General features: G+C 38.8%; 1 protein-coding gene across 1 annotated transcript in view; it reads left to right on the forward strand.

Annotated features, from left to right (window-relative positions):
- focad (focadhesin) overlaps window positions 1-17463 on the forward strand; it is a 74992-nt gene that overhangs the window by 26456 nt on the left and 31073 nt on the right. The window contains 7 exon segments of the mRNA XM_052139599.1: window positions 2905-3019; window positions 3583-3644; window positions 3647-3680; window positions 3683-3795; window positions 3911-4079; window positions 4166-4256; window positions 11161-11266. Coding sequence (XP_051995559.1) covers window positions 2905-3019; window positions 3583-3644; window positions 3647-3680; window positions 3683-3795; window positions 3911-4079; window positions 4166-4256; window positions 11161-11266 — 690 coding nt within the window.

Genomic DNA, 17463 nt, shown 5'->3' on the forward strand with positions numbered 1-17463 from the left:
TAAAACATGCTAAAAACGTGCTAGCATCATGCTAACACATGCTAGCATCGCCTAGCGAAGTGTTAAAACATGCTAAAAACGTGCTAGCATCATGCTAACACATGCTAGCATCGCCTAGCGAAGTGCTAAAAAATGCTAAAATGTGATAGCATCATGCTAACACATGCTAGCATCGCCTAGCGGCGCTAAAAATGCTAAAAACATGCTAGCATCATGCTAACACATGCTAGCATCGCCTAGTGAAGTGCTAAAACATGCTAAAAACGTGCTAGCATCATGCTAACACATGCTAGCATCGCCTAGCGAAGTGCTAAAAATGCTAAAAACGTGGTAGCATCATGCTAAATCATGCTAGCGTGGTAGCATCATGCTAACACATGCTAGCATCGCCTAGCGAAGTGCTAAAAAATGCTAAAAACGTGGTAGCATCATGCTAACACATGCTAGCATCGCCTAGCCGGCGCTAAAACATCTTAAAAACGCAGCAAGCATCATGCTAACACATGCTAGCATCGCCTAGCCGGAGTGCTAAAACATGCTAAAATCGTGCTAGCATCATGCTAACACATGCTAAGCATCGCCTAGCCGGAGTGCTAAAACATGCTAAAAACATGCTAAGCATCATGCTAACACATGCTAAGCATCGCCTAGCGAGCGCTAAAACATGCTAAAAACGTGCATAGCATCATGCTAACACATGCTAGCATCACCTAGCCGAGCGCTAAAACATGCTAAAAACGCGGTAGCATCATGCTAACACATGCTAGCATCGCCTAGCAAAGTGCTAAAAATGCTAAAAACGTGATAAGCATCATGCTAACACATGCTAAAGATCGCCTAGCGGCGCTAAAACATGCTAAAAACATGCTAGCATCATGCTAACACATGCTAAGCATCGCCTAGCGGCGTGCTAAAACATGCTAAAAACATGCTAAGCATCATGCTAACACATGCTAAGCATCGCCTAGCGAAGCGCTAAAACATGTTAAAAACGTGGTAACGCCATGCTAACACATGCTAAGCATCGCCTAGCGAAGCGCTAAAACATGCTAAAAACGCTGGCAAGTCATGCTAACACATGCTAGCATCGCCTAGCCGAGCGCTAAAACATGCTAAAATCATGCTAAGCATCATGCTAACACATGCTAAGCATCGCCTAAAGGAGTGCTAAAACATGCTAAAATCGTGCTAAGCATCATGCTAACACATGCTAAGCATCGCTTAGCGGAGTGCTAAAACATGCTAAAACGTAGCAAGCATCATGCTAACACATGATAAGCATTGCCCAGCAAAGTGCTAAAACATGCTAAAAACGCAGCAAGCATCATGCTAACACATGCTAAGCATCGCCTAGCCGAAGCGCTAAAACATGCTAAAAACGTGCTAGCATCATGTTAACACATGCTAGCATCGCCTAGCAAAGTGCTAAAACATGCTAAAAACGTGCTAGCATCATGCTAACACATGCTAGCATCGCCTAGCGGAGTGCTAAAACATGCTAAAATCATGCTAGCATCATGCTAACACATGCTAGCATCGCCTAGCGGAGTGCTAAAACATGCTAAAACAGGCTAGCGTCATGCTAACACATGTTAGCATCACCTAGCAAAGTGCTAAATTATGCTAAAAACGTGCTAGCATCATGCTAACACATGCTAGCATCGCCAAGCGAAGTGCTAAAAGATGCTAAAAACGTGCTAGCATCATGCTAACACATGCTAGTATCACCTAGCGAAGTATTAAAAAATGCTAAAAACGTGCTAGCATCTATCTGTCTGACTATCTATCTATCTATCTCTCTATCTGAGGGTCAATATCTATCTATCTATCTATTTGAGGGTCAATATCTATCTATCTATCTATCTATCTATCTGAGGGTAAATATTTATCTATCTATATCTATCTATCTATCTGAGGGTAAATATCTATCTATCTCTCTATCTATCTATCTGAGTGTCTATCTATCTATCTATCTAGCAACTAAGTTAAACTTTTAACTACTTTAAACTACAAACTACTTTAAACTCATTTAAACTTTAAACTCATTTAAACTATAAACTACTTTAAACTTCAAACTAATTTAATCTTCAAACGACTTTAAAATTCAAACTAATTTAAACTTTAGACTAATTTAAACTTTAAACTAATTTAAAATTCAAACTAATTTAAACTTTAGACTAATTTAAACTTTAATTTAAACTTCAAACTACTTTAAACTTCAAACTTTCTGGTCCAAACTTTCACAAGCCAACTTAAAGTTTGTCTCGACGAACTTTTTCTAGTTTATTCTTTGACGTTATAATAATAGATACCATTATGATGTGCTGCTACTAAATTAGACTTACAACATGCTGCATAGAGCATGTAAGACATGCTGCTGCAGCACAATTAGGCATACACAGAATCCCCTTGAAGCAGATCTAGACAAGTGGTGCTGAGGAGTAGGAGGGTTTCAGTGAGATGACTCATACAATATATATTTTAAAGACTCTGTGTTATAAATTTTACACTTCGGCAATTTCAGCAAATAGCATTTTCACTGAAATTAAAGTAACCTGCCCTGTAACCTTGTATATAAGTCTTTGTTTTTGTCTTTGTCATCCCAATGGAATGATATAAACCAGTGCGCCCATTCTCAGGAATCGTGTAAAGCCAGCCGATTAACTGGAGCATACATTTTTAGGAGGCTCCGGCAATTTTTGTGTGCAATATGGTTTAGATTTGTCTGTGGGTGAGATTTACATTTAGTGAATTTCATATCATGTTTGATTTAACTTCTGCAGATTTAGTTATTTCTGTTCAATGCTGACTACTGTATTATTGTAGAATATAAAATCTTATATTGTGAAGTGGCTGAAACGATAATGATTTGTAATTAAATGTTCTTGTCTCTTTTCTGTTCAGGTAGTTGATATCAGCTCTAAATGGAAAGATCTCTCTCCTAAACTGTGCTGTTACACCAGACCATTGGTCCTTAATGCCACTGCTGAAGTGCTGGCATTAGTACCTGCCTTGAATGGTAAATTATACAATTGTATTTTTCCAACACCATGACTGAACAGTAAATTTGAAAGCTTTTTTTCCTCCAGTGGCTGTGCCAGGACCCAGAAGTTGAATGTCAAAACAGAAGAATATGAGATATGAGACCGCTAGATGCATCTCAACATTTTGAAGCAGTGTCTGAATTCCAAGATATAGTCAGCATGAAACCCTGTTTACAACACATTTCACCTCCGTGTGAAAGAGAATATTCAGTAAGACAAACGAAGGGCTTGACTTTCTTACAAGAATGGAGCCACACCGTAATGCAAGTTGGCTCAGATTTGTCCCCATTTTTCCAACATGATCCAATTGCCTCGATGGCCAAGTGATGTCAACAGAAAAGGAGAGTTTCAGATGAAGAGTTAGTTACTAGAATTTGTTGAAAGATTACAAGGAACATTCTTTTTTATAATGTGCAACATTGTTCACAGTAAGAATAGGTACATGCATATATCTTATGAAATATATATATTTGATGTAATGTATTGTTAAACTTAAACAAAAACCTACTTAATTCATGAATTCTATCCTTTAATACAGCCCTTGAAATATTCCTAACAGCTCTAGTGAGGCAAGATATGAGCCAAATGCCCCTTGGTGTGTGAATGTGAATTCAGCCCTGAATGTGGGAAATTTGCGATTCGGACCAAAACTGTGTCTGGAATTCCTCCTTTCATGCTGAAAACATATAAGAAGAACAAGCAGCCAGGTCGAAAACCTGGTTTAGCAGGTAAGCTACTTTTTAAACTGCATGTTTGCCACAGCTGAAGTTTTTTTTTTTTTTTTAACACATAGTGATTCTCTATTTACAGTAATTAAAGTAATAATAAATGTATGTTTGTTGTCTTGATTGACCTTTTTCAGCTAGACATCTGCTCAGACTGACAAAGATATATGGCCAATCACCTGCTTCCTTGTCAGCAAAGGGCGAAGCTATCAACAGGTGTTAGCCACCCTTATTCATGAGGTACCTGCCAGCAGATACTTAATGGGATATTTCACCCAAAAATGAAAATTCCAATTTCATCATATCATCATTTACTCACCCTTATTATATCCAAGAAGTGCATTACTTTCTTTCATCAGAATTAGCTGCCATTAAACTGTGAGGTAATTATTGTCTAGGGTCGAAAGGCAGAGCTTGAGATGCTACAGAAACCGGGTAAAGATAGTCCAGAAGAACTGCAATACAAACATCAGTGTGCCTGGCTCTGGTAAGATAAGCACATCCACAACCGTCTACAGAATTCCCTGGTCCTGGAGTTTATATTAAATATACAGTAGCATACAAAAGTCTTAGGTACATAAGATGTTTCACAAAAATATTTGTCCTTAGATGGTTATTTATATCTTCAGCTTTAGCATGTCAATAGGAAATATACATTTTAGACTCCCAAACATTGCTTTTGCAAATAGAATAGAATAGGAGAACAGAGAGCCCTTCAACAGATGTCATGGACCCCACAGACCACCCACTGAACACTGAGTCGGTCTGAGATTATATGATGAGACAGAAGCAATTGAGACCTAAATTGATAGAAGAGCTATGGTGAATTCTCCAAGAAGCTTGGAACATATCCTATCTGCCAGTAACCAAGAAAAACTGTGTCCAGGTGTACCTAGGAGTATTGGTGCTGTTTTGAAGGCAAAGGTGGTCACATTGAATATTGATTTAGCTTTTTTTATGTTTACTGGATTTATGACATTAATCGATGAATGAAAACTATTTATGGCATTTTTTTTTAAAAGAAATCATCACTATGCAACATTTTTTGTTGCATAGTGCCTAAAACTTTTGTACAGTACTGTATATATATATACAGTGAGGAAAATAAGTATTTGAACACCCTGCTATTTTGCAAGTTCTCCCACTTAGAAATCATGGAGGGGTCTGAAATTGTCATCGTAGGTGCATGTCCACTGTGAGAGACATAATCTAAAAAAAAAAATCCAGAAATCACAATATATAATTTTTTAACTATTTATTTGTATGATACAGCTGCAAATAAGTATTTGAACACCTGAGAAAATCAATGTTAATATTTGGTACAGTAGCCTTTGTTTGCAATTACAGAGGTCAAACGTTTCCTGTAGTTTTTCTCCAGGTTTGCACACACTGCAGGAGGGATTTTGGCACACTCCTCCACACAGATCTTCTCTAGATCAGTCAGGTTTCTGGGCTGTCGCTGAGAAACACGGAGTTTGAGCTCACTCCAAAGATTCTCTATTGGGTTTAGGTCTGGAGACTGGCTAGGCCACGCCAGAACCTTGATATGCTTCTTATAGAGCCACTCCTTGGTTATGCTGGCTGTGTGCTTCGGGTCATTGTCATGTTGGATGACCCAGCCTCGACCCATCTTCAATGCTCTAACTGAGGGAAGGAGGTTGTTCCCCAAAATCACGCAATACATGGCCCCGGGTCATCCTCTCCTTAATACAGTGCAGTCAGCCCTGTCCCATGTGCAGAAAAACACCCCCAAAGCATGATGCTACCACCCCCATGCTTCACAGTAGGGATGGTGTTCTTGGGATGGTACTCATCATTCTTCTTCCTCCAAACACGGTTAGTGGAATTATGACCAAAAGTTATATTTTGGTCTCATCTGACCACATGACTTTCTCCCATGACTCCTATGGATCATCCAAATGGTCATTGGCAAACTTAAGACGGGCCTTGACATGTGCTGGTTTAAGCAGGGGTACCTTCCGTGCCATGCAGGATTTCAAACCATGACGTCTTAGTGTATTACCAACAGTAACCTTGGAAACGGTGGTCCCAGCTCTTTTCAGGTCATTGACCAGCTCCTCCCGTGTAGTTCTGGGCTGATTTCTCACCTTTCTTAGGATCATTGAGACCCCACGAGGTGAGATCTTGCATGGAGCCCCAGTCCGAGGGAGATTGACAGTCATGTTTAGCTTCTTCCATTTTCTAATGTTTGCTCCAACAGTGGACCTTTTTTCACCAAGCTGCTTGGCAATTTCCCCGTGAGCCCTTTCCAGCCTTGTGGAGGTGTACAATTTTGTCTCTAATGTCTTTGGACAGCTCTTTGGTCTTGGCCATGTTAGTAGTTGGATTCTTACTGATTGTATGGGGTGGACAGGTGTCTTTATGCAGCTAACGACCTCAAACAGGTGCATCTAATTTAGGATAATAAATGGAGTGGAGGTGGACATTTTAAAGGCAGACTAACAGGTCTTTGAGGGTCATAATTCTAGCTGATAGACAGGTGTTCAAATACTTATTTGCAGCTGTATCATACAAATAAATAGTTAAAAAATCATATATTGTGATTTCTGGATTTTTTTTTTAGATTATGTCTCTCACAGTGGACATGCACCTATGATGACAATTTCAGACCCTCCATGATTTCCAAGTGGGAGAACTTGCAAAATAGCAGGGTGTTCAAATACTTATTTTCCTCACTGTATATATATATATATATATATATATATATATATATATACATACATGCACACTTATCATACATAGCCATATGTGGGTGTTTCTAGTTTGGTAGTTTACAGTATGTACATTGTCTACTTATAATTTTGCAAAATTGCAGATGTAAAATTACATCCGCTCACAGGTGATATTTACCTTGATTTTTCTTTGTTTTCCTTTAACATCACTTTTCTCTCATTTAATCTCAATGTGCTGTTTTATGAAACTTTTGTCAATTTGATTAACAACTTGGTGATTTTGAAATCACTGTCGTAATTTTGGAAAAAAATATAGAAATAGTTTTCACACAATAAATAGTAAAATGGTTTATGTTTATATCACTTACACCAATCAGCCACAACATTAAAACCACTTGCCTAATATCATGTAGGTCCACCTCGTACCACAAAACAGCTCTGACCCATCGAGGCATGGACTCGACAAGACCTCTGAAGGTTTCCTGTGGTATCTGGCTCCAAGATGTATGCAGCAGATCCTTTAAGTCCTGTAAGTTGTGAGGTGGGGCCTCCATGGATCTGACTTTTTGGTCCAGCACATCCCATAGATGCTCAAATGGATTGAGATCTGGGTAATTTGGAGGCCAAGTAAACACCTTGAACTGTTTGTCATATTCCTCAAACCATTCCTGAACAATATTTGCATTGTGGCAGGGTGCATTATCCTGTTGAAATAGTCCACTACCATCAAGGAATACTGTTGCCATGAAGGGGTGTATGTGGTATGTAACAATCTTTAGGTAGGTGGTATGGGTCAAAGTAACAGCCACATGCCAGGACCCAAGGTTTCAGCAGAACATTGCCAAGAGCATCACTCAGCCTCCATCGGCCTACCTTCTTCCCATAGTGCATCCTGATGCCATCTCTTCCCCAGGTAAATGACGCACACACTCCCGGCCGTCCAAATTATCTAAAAGAAAACATGATTCATCAGACCAGGCCACCTTCATCCATTGCTACGTGGTCAAGTTCTGACGATCAAGTGCCATTGTAGGAGCTTTCAGCGGTGGACATTGTTCAGCATGGGCACTCTGAACCATCTGCGGCTACACAGCCCCATATTCAACAAGCTGTGATTCACTGTGTTCTGACACCTTTCTATAATGGCCAGCATTAAGTTTTTCAGCAATTTGTGCTACAGTAGCTCTTCTGTGTGATCGGACCAGACGGGCTAGCCTTCATTCTCCACGTGCATCAATAAGCCTGTCGCCGGTTCACCGGCTGTCCTTCCTTGGGCCACTTTTGGTAGGTAATAACCACTGCATACCGGGAACACCCCACAAGACCTGCCGTTTTGGAGATGCTCTGACCCAGTCATCTAGCCATCACAATTTGGCCCTTGTCAAAGTCACTCAGATCCTTACACTTGCCCATTTTTCCTGCTTCCAACTTCTGAAATTCAAGAACTGACTGTTCACTTGCTGCCTAATATATCCCACCCCTTGACAGGTGCCATTGCAACACTGTAATCAATGTTATTCACTTCACCTTTCCGTGGTTTTAATGTTGTGGCTGATCAGTGTATTGTATCAAATAGAACATTTTTAAACATAAAATAATTTGTATTTTATAATGGATTTTCGTGGTTTAATATTGAAAGGTTGGGTCTGGGACAAAGCTAATACAATTAAATCTATACATAAAAGGCATTTGATAAGTAATAAGTTTGGCATGGTAACAAAAGTCAGTTTTAATTTGACACTCGTATAACAAAAAGAAAAAAGTTTAAATCTTTTAGTTTTAATAAAAATCAACCAATGGGATATGATATTGCCCAAAGTTGAATAAATAACCATTTGTAGTTGACACTTTAGCTGCTGTGGTGTTTTTTCAAACATAAAATGTCCCTACTAACTGACAGATATAACTGAAATAGGTGTCCTGAAAAAACAAATGCATGTCACTTGTAAACTGTAAAAAATAATCTGAGTATGGCCTGCGTGTCATTGCCAGTCAGAAAACTTGGAGGAGGCTGCTCTCTTCAATGCTGTGATTTTTTTGGGCAAGACTACCTTTTGTCTGAACAGTTGCAGATGGTAGGAGATTTTGGAAAACCTGTTTGGAAACATCATATTTTTTATTAGTATTTACAAGCCATTATTTTTGCAATTCCACTTACAGTAGGGTGCATTCACACAGCACTTTTAGTGTGCACCCGGACTTGAATTACATTAAAGTTCGGTTAATTTGGATGATATGAACGCTGTCTTCCGACTTCAGGTGCGCACCCACAATCCACACCCGATTCTGCTTGAATAGGTGGTCTGGGGTACGGTTTGTGTGAACCCTGGTACGTTTTTTTGCTGATATTATCGCAATTGTACCAAATCGCAGAACTGAACCTCTTGTGATTACATATAATTCACATCTTTGCAGGCTCACGATCGCAATTATTGTGGTATAATACATTTCTCATACCTGCTTGTCTCCCCTTCAGAGAGCAGCTCACATTATTCACACCATTTGCAACGCAGACAAACGCTAACATTCTTCACACAATTGCTTATTCATTGCATTTACAAGTGTCAGTTTGTGCATGGAAAGTTTTGGTGGTAAATTCAAAGAGACTAATACTTCAATAACAGTGAAACAGTGTCTTCTCGAGTTCTTGCCAAGTTACAGTGGTAAACAGCTGCCGCTTGTACTCGCATTGATGACCTAATCAGACCGCTGTTCAGACCCAAATAATATAATGTGAAAAGAGACCAGTGGGGGAGGTGGGAGGAAATTAAATCTGGTTCGGTTCAAGCAATCGAACCCTTAAGCACCCTTTGCGTTCTGGATGGGATCGTTGTATCGGATCGATATATGTACAACAGTTCTAACTAATACTACAGACGAACAAGTATAGACATCAACTGACCATAACAGATTTTCTGTAATTAACTAATCTGACCATATGAATTATATTCAGTAGTTTTACAGCACTAAAATGCTTAGCACTTTCGGAAACTATCCAGACAGACGCTGTATTATAATCAACTCCTATAAAGAGTGAACTTTAATTGGAGCTTGTTCCATAGGAAGGAATGTGAAGGTATTATTTTATACATCTTGCTTGTGTCTAACCATCCAGGGCTGTTAAACTGTGATTGCAGTGGCCTTTTCAGCTTGTTTGAAAAGCCTTTGAATGGAGACTGACATTTAAAAGTCCAACACAAATAAATGCACATCACCATTACACAAATTTGTATAATCTTTCAATGTAAATCTGCATGCGTATAAAGACTGTGTTTGTTCGCACAGATCACACTGTCTCTCCCCATTATACACCCCATCACATAACCATGCAGTATGGCAGAACACTATAACTCAACCCGCAGGACGCCATCTTGACAGCCTGTCAGCCAATAAGTGATTGACTGAAGAGCACATTCAGATGGTAGCAGTTCCCTGATGGCATCAAGGGTTTTAGTTTTTCTGCTGTCTTTGTGAAATACAGTTATTACACAGATGAAGGGCAGTCCATTTGTGGCCACATACCCTAAAGCATGCTGAACGGTTTAGTTGGTATGACAAAATTGGGATTGTTGAGGTATAGATCTTTGCCCTGGCAGGGAGAGATGTCAAGTAAAGGATGGTTTAGGTCAAATTTGTATTTGTAAATTGTAATTGTAAAATTATGAAATCTTGTGATGTGTTTCAGTTTCTAATTTTGTCATTGAGGAACATATGTGTATGTTTAACTGTTTTAATAGTTATGTGGCCCTCTGAGTGTTACCTGGGCTCTTAAATCATTCCCTTAGGAGATGAAAGGCCTTATTGTCTTTAAACCATCTTTCTCCCGCTCTCTCCTTCTTTCCTCAGGGTCAGGGACCAACTGACTGATGTGGTCAAATCTGCTGCCAAGTGCATTACTGATGCTGATATTTTATATAACAAGTTTATTACTTTGTAATAGCACTAGACTAAAGAATATTTGGCATAAGGCTTACTTAAAAAAAAACTAGAAAAATAGAATGTACCACATGACACACATGTCTTCAACAGGGAGCTTAATGCGTGCTTTGTAGACATAACAAAACAAGAAATTACAAAACGTAACAACAAAATCAACAAATAAAACTGGTGTAAATCAACTTGCAAAGAGTAAAACTACTGCATACAAATGCATGCTGGGAAAACCAACTTTGAAAAGTACTATTTTCTTATTTTATTTACCTGTGAAATTTATTCAAAATAGCAAATAAATATGACAAGATTTTCTCCTTTAGGATTAATTCATGATGACACATTGTAAAGATAACAAAGAATCATATATAATATTTACTGAGGTAGATCATACTATTTTTTCTAGTACTGTCAGTCGATTAAACAGTTTAATTGTGATTAAAATTAGTATATTTTTATTTAGTTTCAAATTAGCTTATTGCAGATTAATCACAGATTTTAAATGTGACACTATATACTTCTTTTCATGTCAAAATTGATTTATTTCCCTCTTTGGAAAGAAAACAAATCAATATGTAGCAACAATGGGTTTTTGTTCTCACCTTTTCTTCACAATTTGGAATGCCCAATTCCCAATGCGCTCTTAAGTCCTCTTGTTGGCGTAGTGACTCACCCGCTCTACCATCTGAGCCAGAGCCGCCCCACGATTGGTTGTAATGTGTTTCCTGAAGTGTTGTTAGGTGTTGGGTTGATGCTGAGTTCTCTCAGCTGCAGTAGTCAGTCTGAACGTGATAATGCCCATGTGTCTCAGACTCTTAACAGACTCCTGCAAACACTGCAGGACAGCAGCAGTATGGGCCACATACTACAGGAGGTCAGTCACATCACTTATGTTCAGATAGTGTCTAGTATCACAGACAAATAACATCTTAAGTTACTCAAACAGATTTGACCACATCAGTCAGTTGGTCCCTGACCCTGAGGAAAGAAGGAGAGAGGGACAGAGATGGTTTAAAGACAAAGAGACCTTTCATCTCCTCAGCCAGTGACACTAAATCTTTGTTTGTTAAGGATAACACAGACAAAGTAATAGTCCTATTTCCATTGCAGTCTTTATTATTAAAATAACATCAATGGCCACGTAAATACATTATAAACAACCTATTCCTCATCCTACATATTAGTTATGCTTTGCCTGGTACTGTAACTGTGCCATTCTCTAACATGTGGAAAATGATTGTGCAAAACAGACTTGAGCCCTGTTTTTGTTATTCTCTCTACCAATATAAGTTTTACATTTACATTTATGCATTTGGTAGATGCTTTTATCCAAAGCTGACTTATAGGCCCTTATTACAGGTACAATCCCCCCGGAGCAACTTGGAGTTAAGTGCCTTGCTCAAGGATGCAATGGTGGTGGCTGTGGGGAACGAACCAGCGACCTTCTGATTACCAGTATATGCTTTAGCCCAATACACCACCACCACTCCAAGTTTTACCTACATGAGTTTGAAAACGTAGAACCGGCCTAATCAGTTAGTTTTAACTAAAATGTAGTCTAGCAAAGAATTTAGTCCAGGCGTTAACCTTACTTCGAACTTTCATGCCCATTCACATTCCATTAAATCAAAAGTGTAATCAAAAGACACAACAACTCAAATTGACCGACTGCCCCAGTGTGGATTAAGTAGGCCACATGCTCCTGAATAAACATTACTTCACATTTGAGAGGTTTTCTTTTTGCTTCTGTTTGTATGCTGTTTTGAGTATATTGACTGGGGTGTGGTGCTTGTCAGGTGATGTATTAAACCTTTAGTGGAGAAGTGCCTTGACAATTTGCCTCCTCTTTATGCTTCAGCTGATCAGTGTTTACAAATGGCTAATCTGATGTTCACGTAAAACAAGTGTGAACATGTCCACTATTGACATGCCATTCACTTTTACGGAACTTGGTAATTGGGTAGTATATAGCCCAGTAAGTAGTCATGTTGAGGATGCTTTAATCCAAACCTACTGGAGCAAACTCAGATTAGGTGTCTTGCTCTAAGAAAAATGGTGATGGCTAATTGCTTGCTCCTTGTGGGGGTCGAACCAGCAGTCTTTAAAATACAAGCTCTAAGCTTTAACCACAACAGAGATTCTGTGGGTGCTGAAACACTATTTCTCATTTAAATTTAAGTGCTATGTTTTGTTGTGTTTTTCTTGCAGATGAACATTGTAACTTATTTCTATTTGATACATTTAAATGAATATTTTCAGTGGTCATAATTGCTTACAATTCTCTATTCTGTCTCAGGTTTTGCCTAATCTGTCCTGTGTTTTGGATTATCAGCATTTAGCTCAGGTATTATTGAGGCCAGTTAGGCAGAGGAAACCATGAGCACACTTAGCTCTCTGACAAAGGAAAGCCAACAGGTGAGAGGTGTTATTCTGAATAATGGAATTATGATACACTCGGATAAATGCAAGTCCAATTTTAGTTGTGCTTCTAATGGACGCATTACTATTGCTCATAATTGGGAATTAGGGATTTGTTCTAAACCCATAACTCAAATTATTAAACTTTGCGAAAAACATGCTAAGGACATGAATGATACCACAAATCACATGCGAAAAATCCCATATACTGAAATTGAAAGAGGGACTTAAGTCATATGTAGGGACCAGAGGCCAAATTCATGAAAATATTCTTTAGAAAAAACATTTCGATCTTAGGATAAAGTATAAGAAGACCTCAGTACTCAAGGGGGCAATAGAGTTGCCTTCAAACGCCTGTGCCATTTAACTGAATGTGTGTAAGTTACTACAAATACATTGACTTTAACCTACTTGCTCAGCAGTATTCTGTTCAGACTGTTGCTCTGCCATGATAGTTGTTGACTTCAAAGAGAAAACTCACCTTAGAAGCAGACAGTCCACATTAATCTTGCTATATTGCTAAAGCACCCCCTGCGGCAAAGTTGAGAATGCAATGCATATTTGCGTTGAGTTATGAATCATGGTCTGCACATTTCAGAATGCAACCAAGCGTGAAATCGAGCTTACGTTGCAAGATGTGTCTGCATTCACTTTTAAGCTTAAACATAAAAAGCTTTAAATACAATACAAATGAGCAGAAATTATACATCTGGAACACCTTCAATGACTTTCTAAACTTCTTCATCATTCATGAGTTTGCATCCCTGTGTAATAAAAATGAATCCACAAAAGAGTGGGGTCTTTGTGCACCTGTCAGACATACAGTTGAAGTCATTACTCATTTTTTAACCTCTCCACAGATTTCATATTAGCAAACTATAGTTTTGGCAAGTCGTTTAGGACAACTACTTTGTGCATGACACAAAGTCATTGTTCCAATAATTGTTTACGGACAGATTGTTTCACTTTTAATTGACTATATCACAATTCCAGTGGGTCAAGTTTACATACACCAAGTTAACTGAGCCTTTAAGCAGCTTGAAAAATCCAGAAAATTATGTCAAGCCTTTAGGCAATTAGCCAATTAGCTTCTGATAGACTAATTGGAGTCAATTGGAGGTGTACCTGTGGATGTATTTTAAGGCCTACCTTCAAACTCAGTGCCTCTTTGCTTGACATCATGAGGAAATCAAAATAAATCAGCCAAGACCTCAGAAAAAAAGTTGTGGACCTCCACAAGTCTGGTTCATCCTTGGGAGCAATTTCCAAATGCCTGAAGGTACCATGTTCATCTGTATAAACAATAGTACACAAGTATTAGCACCATGGGACCACGCAGCCATCATATTGCTCAGAAAGGAGACGCATTCTGTCTCCTAGAGATGAATGAATTTTGGTGCCAAAAGTGAAAATCAGTCCCAGAATAACACCTTGTGATGATGCTGGAGGAAACAGGTAGACGAGTATCTATATCCACAGTAAAACAAGTCCTATATCGATATAACCTGAAAGGCTGCTCAGCAAGGAAGAAGCCATTGCTCTAAAAACCACCATAAATAGCAGACTACAGTTTGTAAGTGCACATACTTTTTGGAGAACTGTCATCTGGTCTGATGAAACAAAAATGTAACTGTTTGGCCATATTGACCATTGTTCTGTTTGAAGGAAAAAGGTTGAGGCTTGCAAGCCAAAGAACACCATCCCAAACTTGAAGCATGGGTTGCTTTGCTTTAGGAGGGGCTGGTGCACTTACCAAAATAGATGGCATCATGAGGAAGGAAAATGATGTGGTTATATTGAAGCAACATCTCAAGACATCAGCCAGGAAGTTAAAGCTCAGTTGCAAATGGGTCTTCCAAATGGACAATGACCCAAAGCATACCTCCAAATTTGTGGTAAAATGGCTTAAGAATACAGAGTCAAAGTATTTGAGTGGCCATTACAAAGCCCTGACCTCAATCCGATAGAATATTTGTGGGTAGAACTGAAAACCTGACAAAGTTACGCCAGTTCTGTCTGGGGGAATGGGACAAATTCCAGCAACCTATTGTGAGAAGCTTTTGAAAGGTTAACCAAAACATTTGATACAAGTTAAACAATTTAAAGGCAATGCTACAAAATACTAACTAAATGTATGTAAACTTCTGACCCACTGGGAATGTGATGAAATAAATAAAAGATGAAATAAATCATCCTCTCTTCTATTATTCTTACATTTCACATTCTTTTTATTTTTTTCTCCCAATTTGCAATGCCCAATTCCCACTACTTAGTAGGTCCTCGTGGTGGCCTAGTTCAATGGAAAGGAGGAGGTGAGAACCGGCTTGGCAATATAAATAATATTTTAATGATTAACTTAAACAAAAGACAAACACACACACACACATACACATGACGGACATGTCGGTAAACGATCTCTCTCTCCCGCACCATCCTCCGCAGTCAGCCTTTATCCCTCTTGGAGGCTTGATTAGCCTGATAAGGGTAGAAACACGACCCGGCCCTGCCCTCCGCCCTGCCACACACGGTTACTCACCTCAATCCGGGTGGCAGAGGACAAGTCTCAGTTGCCTCTGCTTCTGAGACTGCCAATCCGTGCATCTTATCACGTGGCTTATTGTAGATGACACCACGGAGACTTATCCTATTCTCTGCGATCCATGCACAAATTACTATGCACCTCATTGAGAGTGAAAACCACTAATTGCGACCACGAGGAGGTTACCCCATGTGACTCTACCCGCCCTATCAACGGGGCCAATTTGTTTGCTTAGGAGACCTGGTTGGAGTCACTCAGCATGCCCTGGATTCGAACTCGAGACTCCAGGGGTGGTAGTCAGCGTCAATACTCACTGATGATTGAGAGTTTATAAAATGTAGCAGTAGGTTATGTGCAATTTGTCATTTTTACATTGTACATTCATGGCAAGATGGTGCTAATGCTTCTATATGGCCATTCTTTGCACCAGTTACCCTCTGTTATTGGATTTTTTTATGCTGAATTTAGTTTAAAAAAAATTTAATAATAATAATTATGTCAAGAACATGAAAAAGGTTTTCTCTCTCGATCAATCGCTCACAGAAATACACACACACATATTTCTAATAGGAGTTTGTGCTGTCTCTATGCTTGATGCTTAAACAGTTGCTTAAAGAAAGTTGTTCTGCATTTTACCTGAAAAAGTAAAAAAAGAAAAACATATATGGTTTATTCTAATTCTAGTCTCTGAAAATGCCCTAAACACTAGTCAAAGCGTTATCTTACCTTCCATTCTCTTCTTTTTAAAGTAAGTCAAAAGATTTCTTTGAACTTGTAATCTTGGCCATTTTTGAAGGTGCACAAAACTCTTGCATTACCTTCAGTGCCGCAAGTTTCACGTACAAACCGTGCAAGTGTAAAACCTGATTGGGGGATGGATCTCTTGATATCTGGCAACCCCAGATATGTAAAAATCTAATTCTGAAAAGTCTGTTATTTATCAGTTTCAGAGAATTAACATTATTATAATTTTTTTATTTTTTTTGAGTGATTAGTTCTAAGTAGTACATGATATAGTTAATCTATAGGGGATGTAAGGGGGGATGGTGGTTTTATTAGGGGGATGCTTTTTGTAATTTCTTTCAACAAGGAGAATGGCATCCCCCTGCAACACGAGCCCTGATTATATGCCTGTTTTATCTACACTAAAGTTTTCTTGATGAAAAAACAGCGGTACTGAGAAAGTAAAGGTACTGTATGTAGTGTATCTCTCTGTTCACAGACTGGCCAGAAACAGTGTGTTTTTGTTGCCATAGTATGTGAGCTACTGTAAATCAAGATCTGATCTAGGCTCAATTCCTGGTTTTAAGGTTGTGCCTTTGTCTGCTCAAAGCTGGTCTATGTCTTGGTTTTGGTCTAGAAAGTTCAGATATCTACACTGTTTCTTGATGGGGAAACTGAGCTCTAATCTCTGTATAAATGTTTCTTAGGGATGTCCCACAGTGCAGAGGCAGTCTGTCCTCAATGGACTTATTGCATTTGTGGGATCAAAGACTGCTCTCATTCAGGTCATTTAAAATGTAATTTATTTTCACCATTATAATGGTGACTTTTTAATTTGACAAATTGTGCTTTATTGTTACATTTTGTGGAAGTCTTAAATATAACACACTTATAATGTAATAACTTTTACTTCTACAGCTAGAATGGCTTTTTCATATTGGTGAACATTAAATATCACTAAATATCACTGTGTGTTCTCTTTACTGCCCTATATTACATCCATTATTTTGTCGAAGTGCCTTTAATGATGCCAGTTAAATACCAGTCTCATATGGGCACTGTCCTTTCTGCATCCCACACTTTTGCCAGGCTGGTCTTTGTATGGCATATTACACTCCTCCATGCCCACCCACTTTCCAGACACTTATACACACACACACACACACGTACACACACTCACATATCGAATGCCATCATACTTGGAAGGTGGCCAGAAAGTGTCGCCATAGTAACGATGGAACTTGACAGTGGTCTGGGCGGATTTTTTTTTGTGTGTGTGCGAATTAGAGCCTTGTGAATCTCTTGGATTACTCTGCTGCCCCTAAGATGAAAAGATTTGTCTTTAAGCGATTTAGTCACTGAATAAACACTTTAAAGCACATTTTAGTGCT

The sequence above is a fragment of the Xyrauchen texanus genome, chromosome 2 (assembly GCF_025860055.1).
Source record: "Xyrauchen texanus isolate HMW12.3.18 chromosome 2, RBS_HiC_50CHRs, whole genome shotgun sequence".
NCBI classification, from domain to species: domain Eukaryota; kingdom Metazoa; phylum Chordata; class Actinopteri; order Cypriniformes; family Catostomidae; genus Xyrauchen; species Xyrauchen texanus.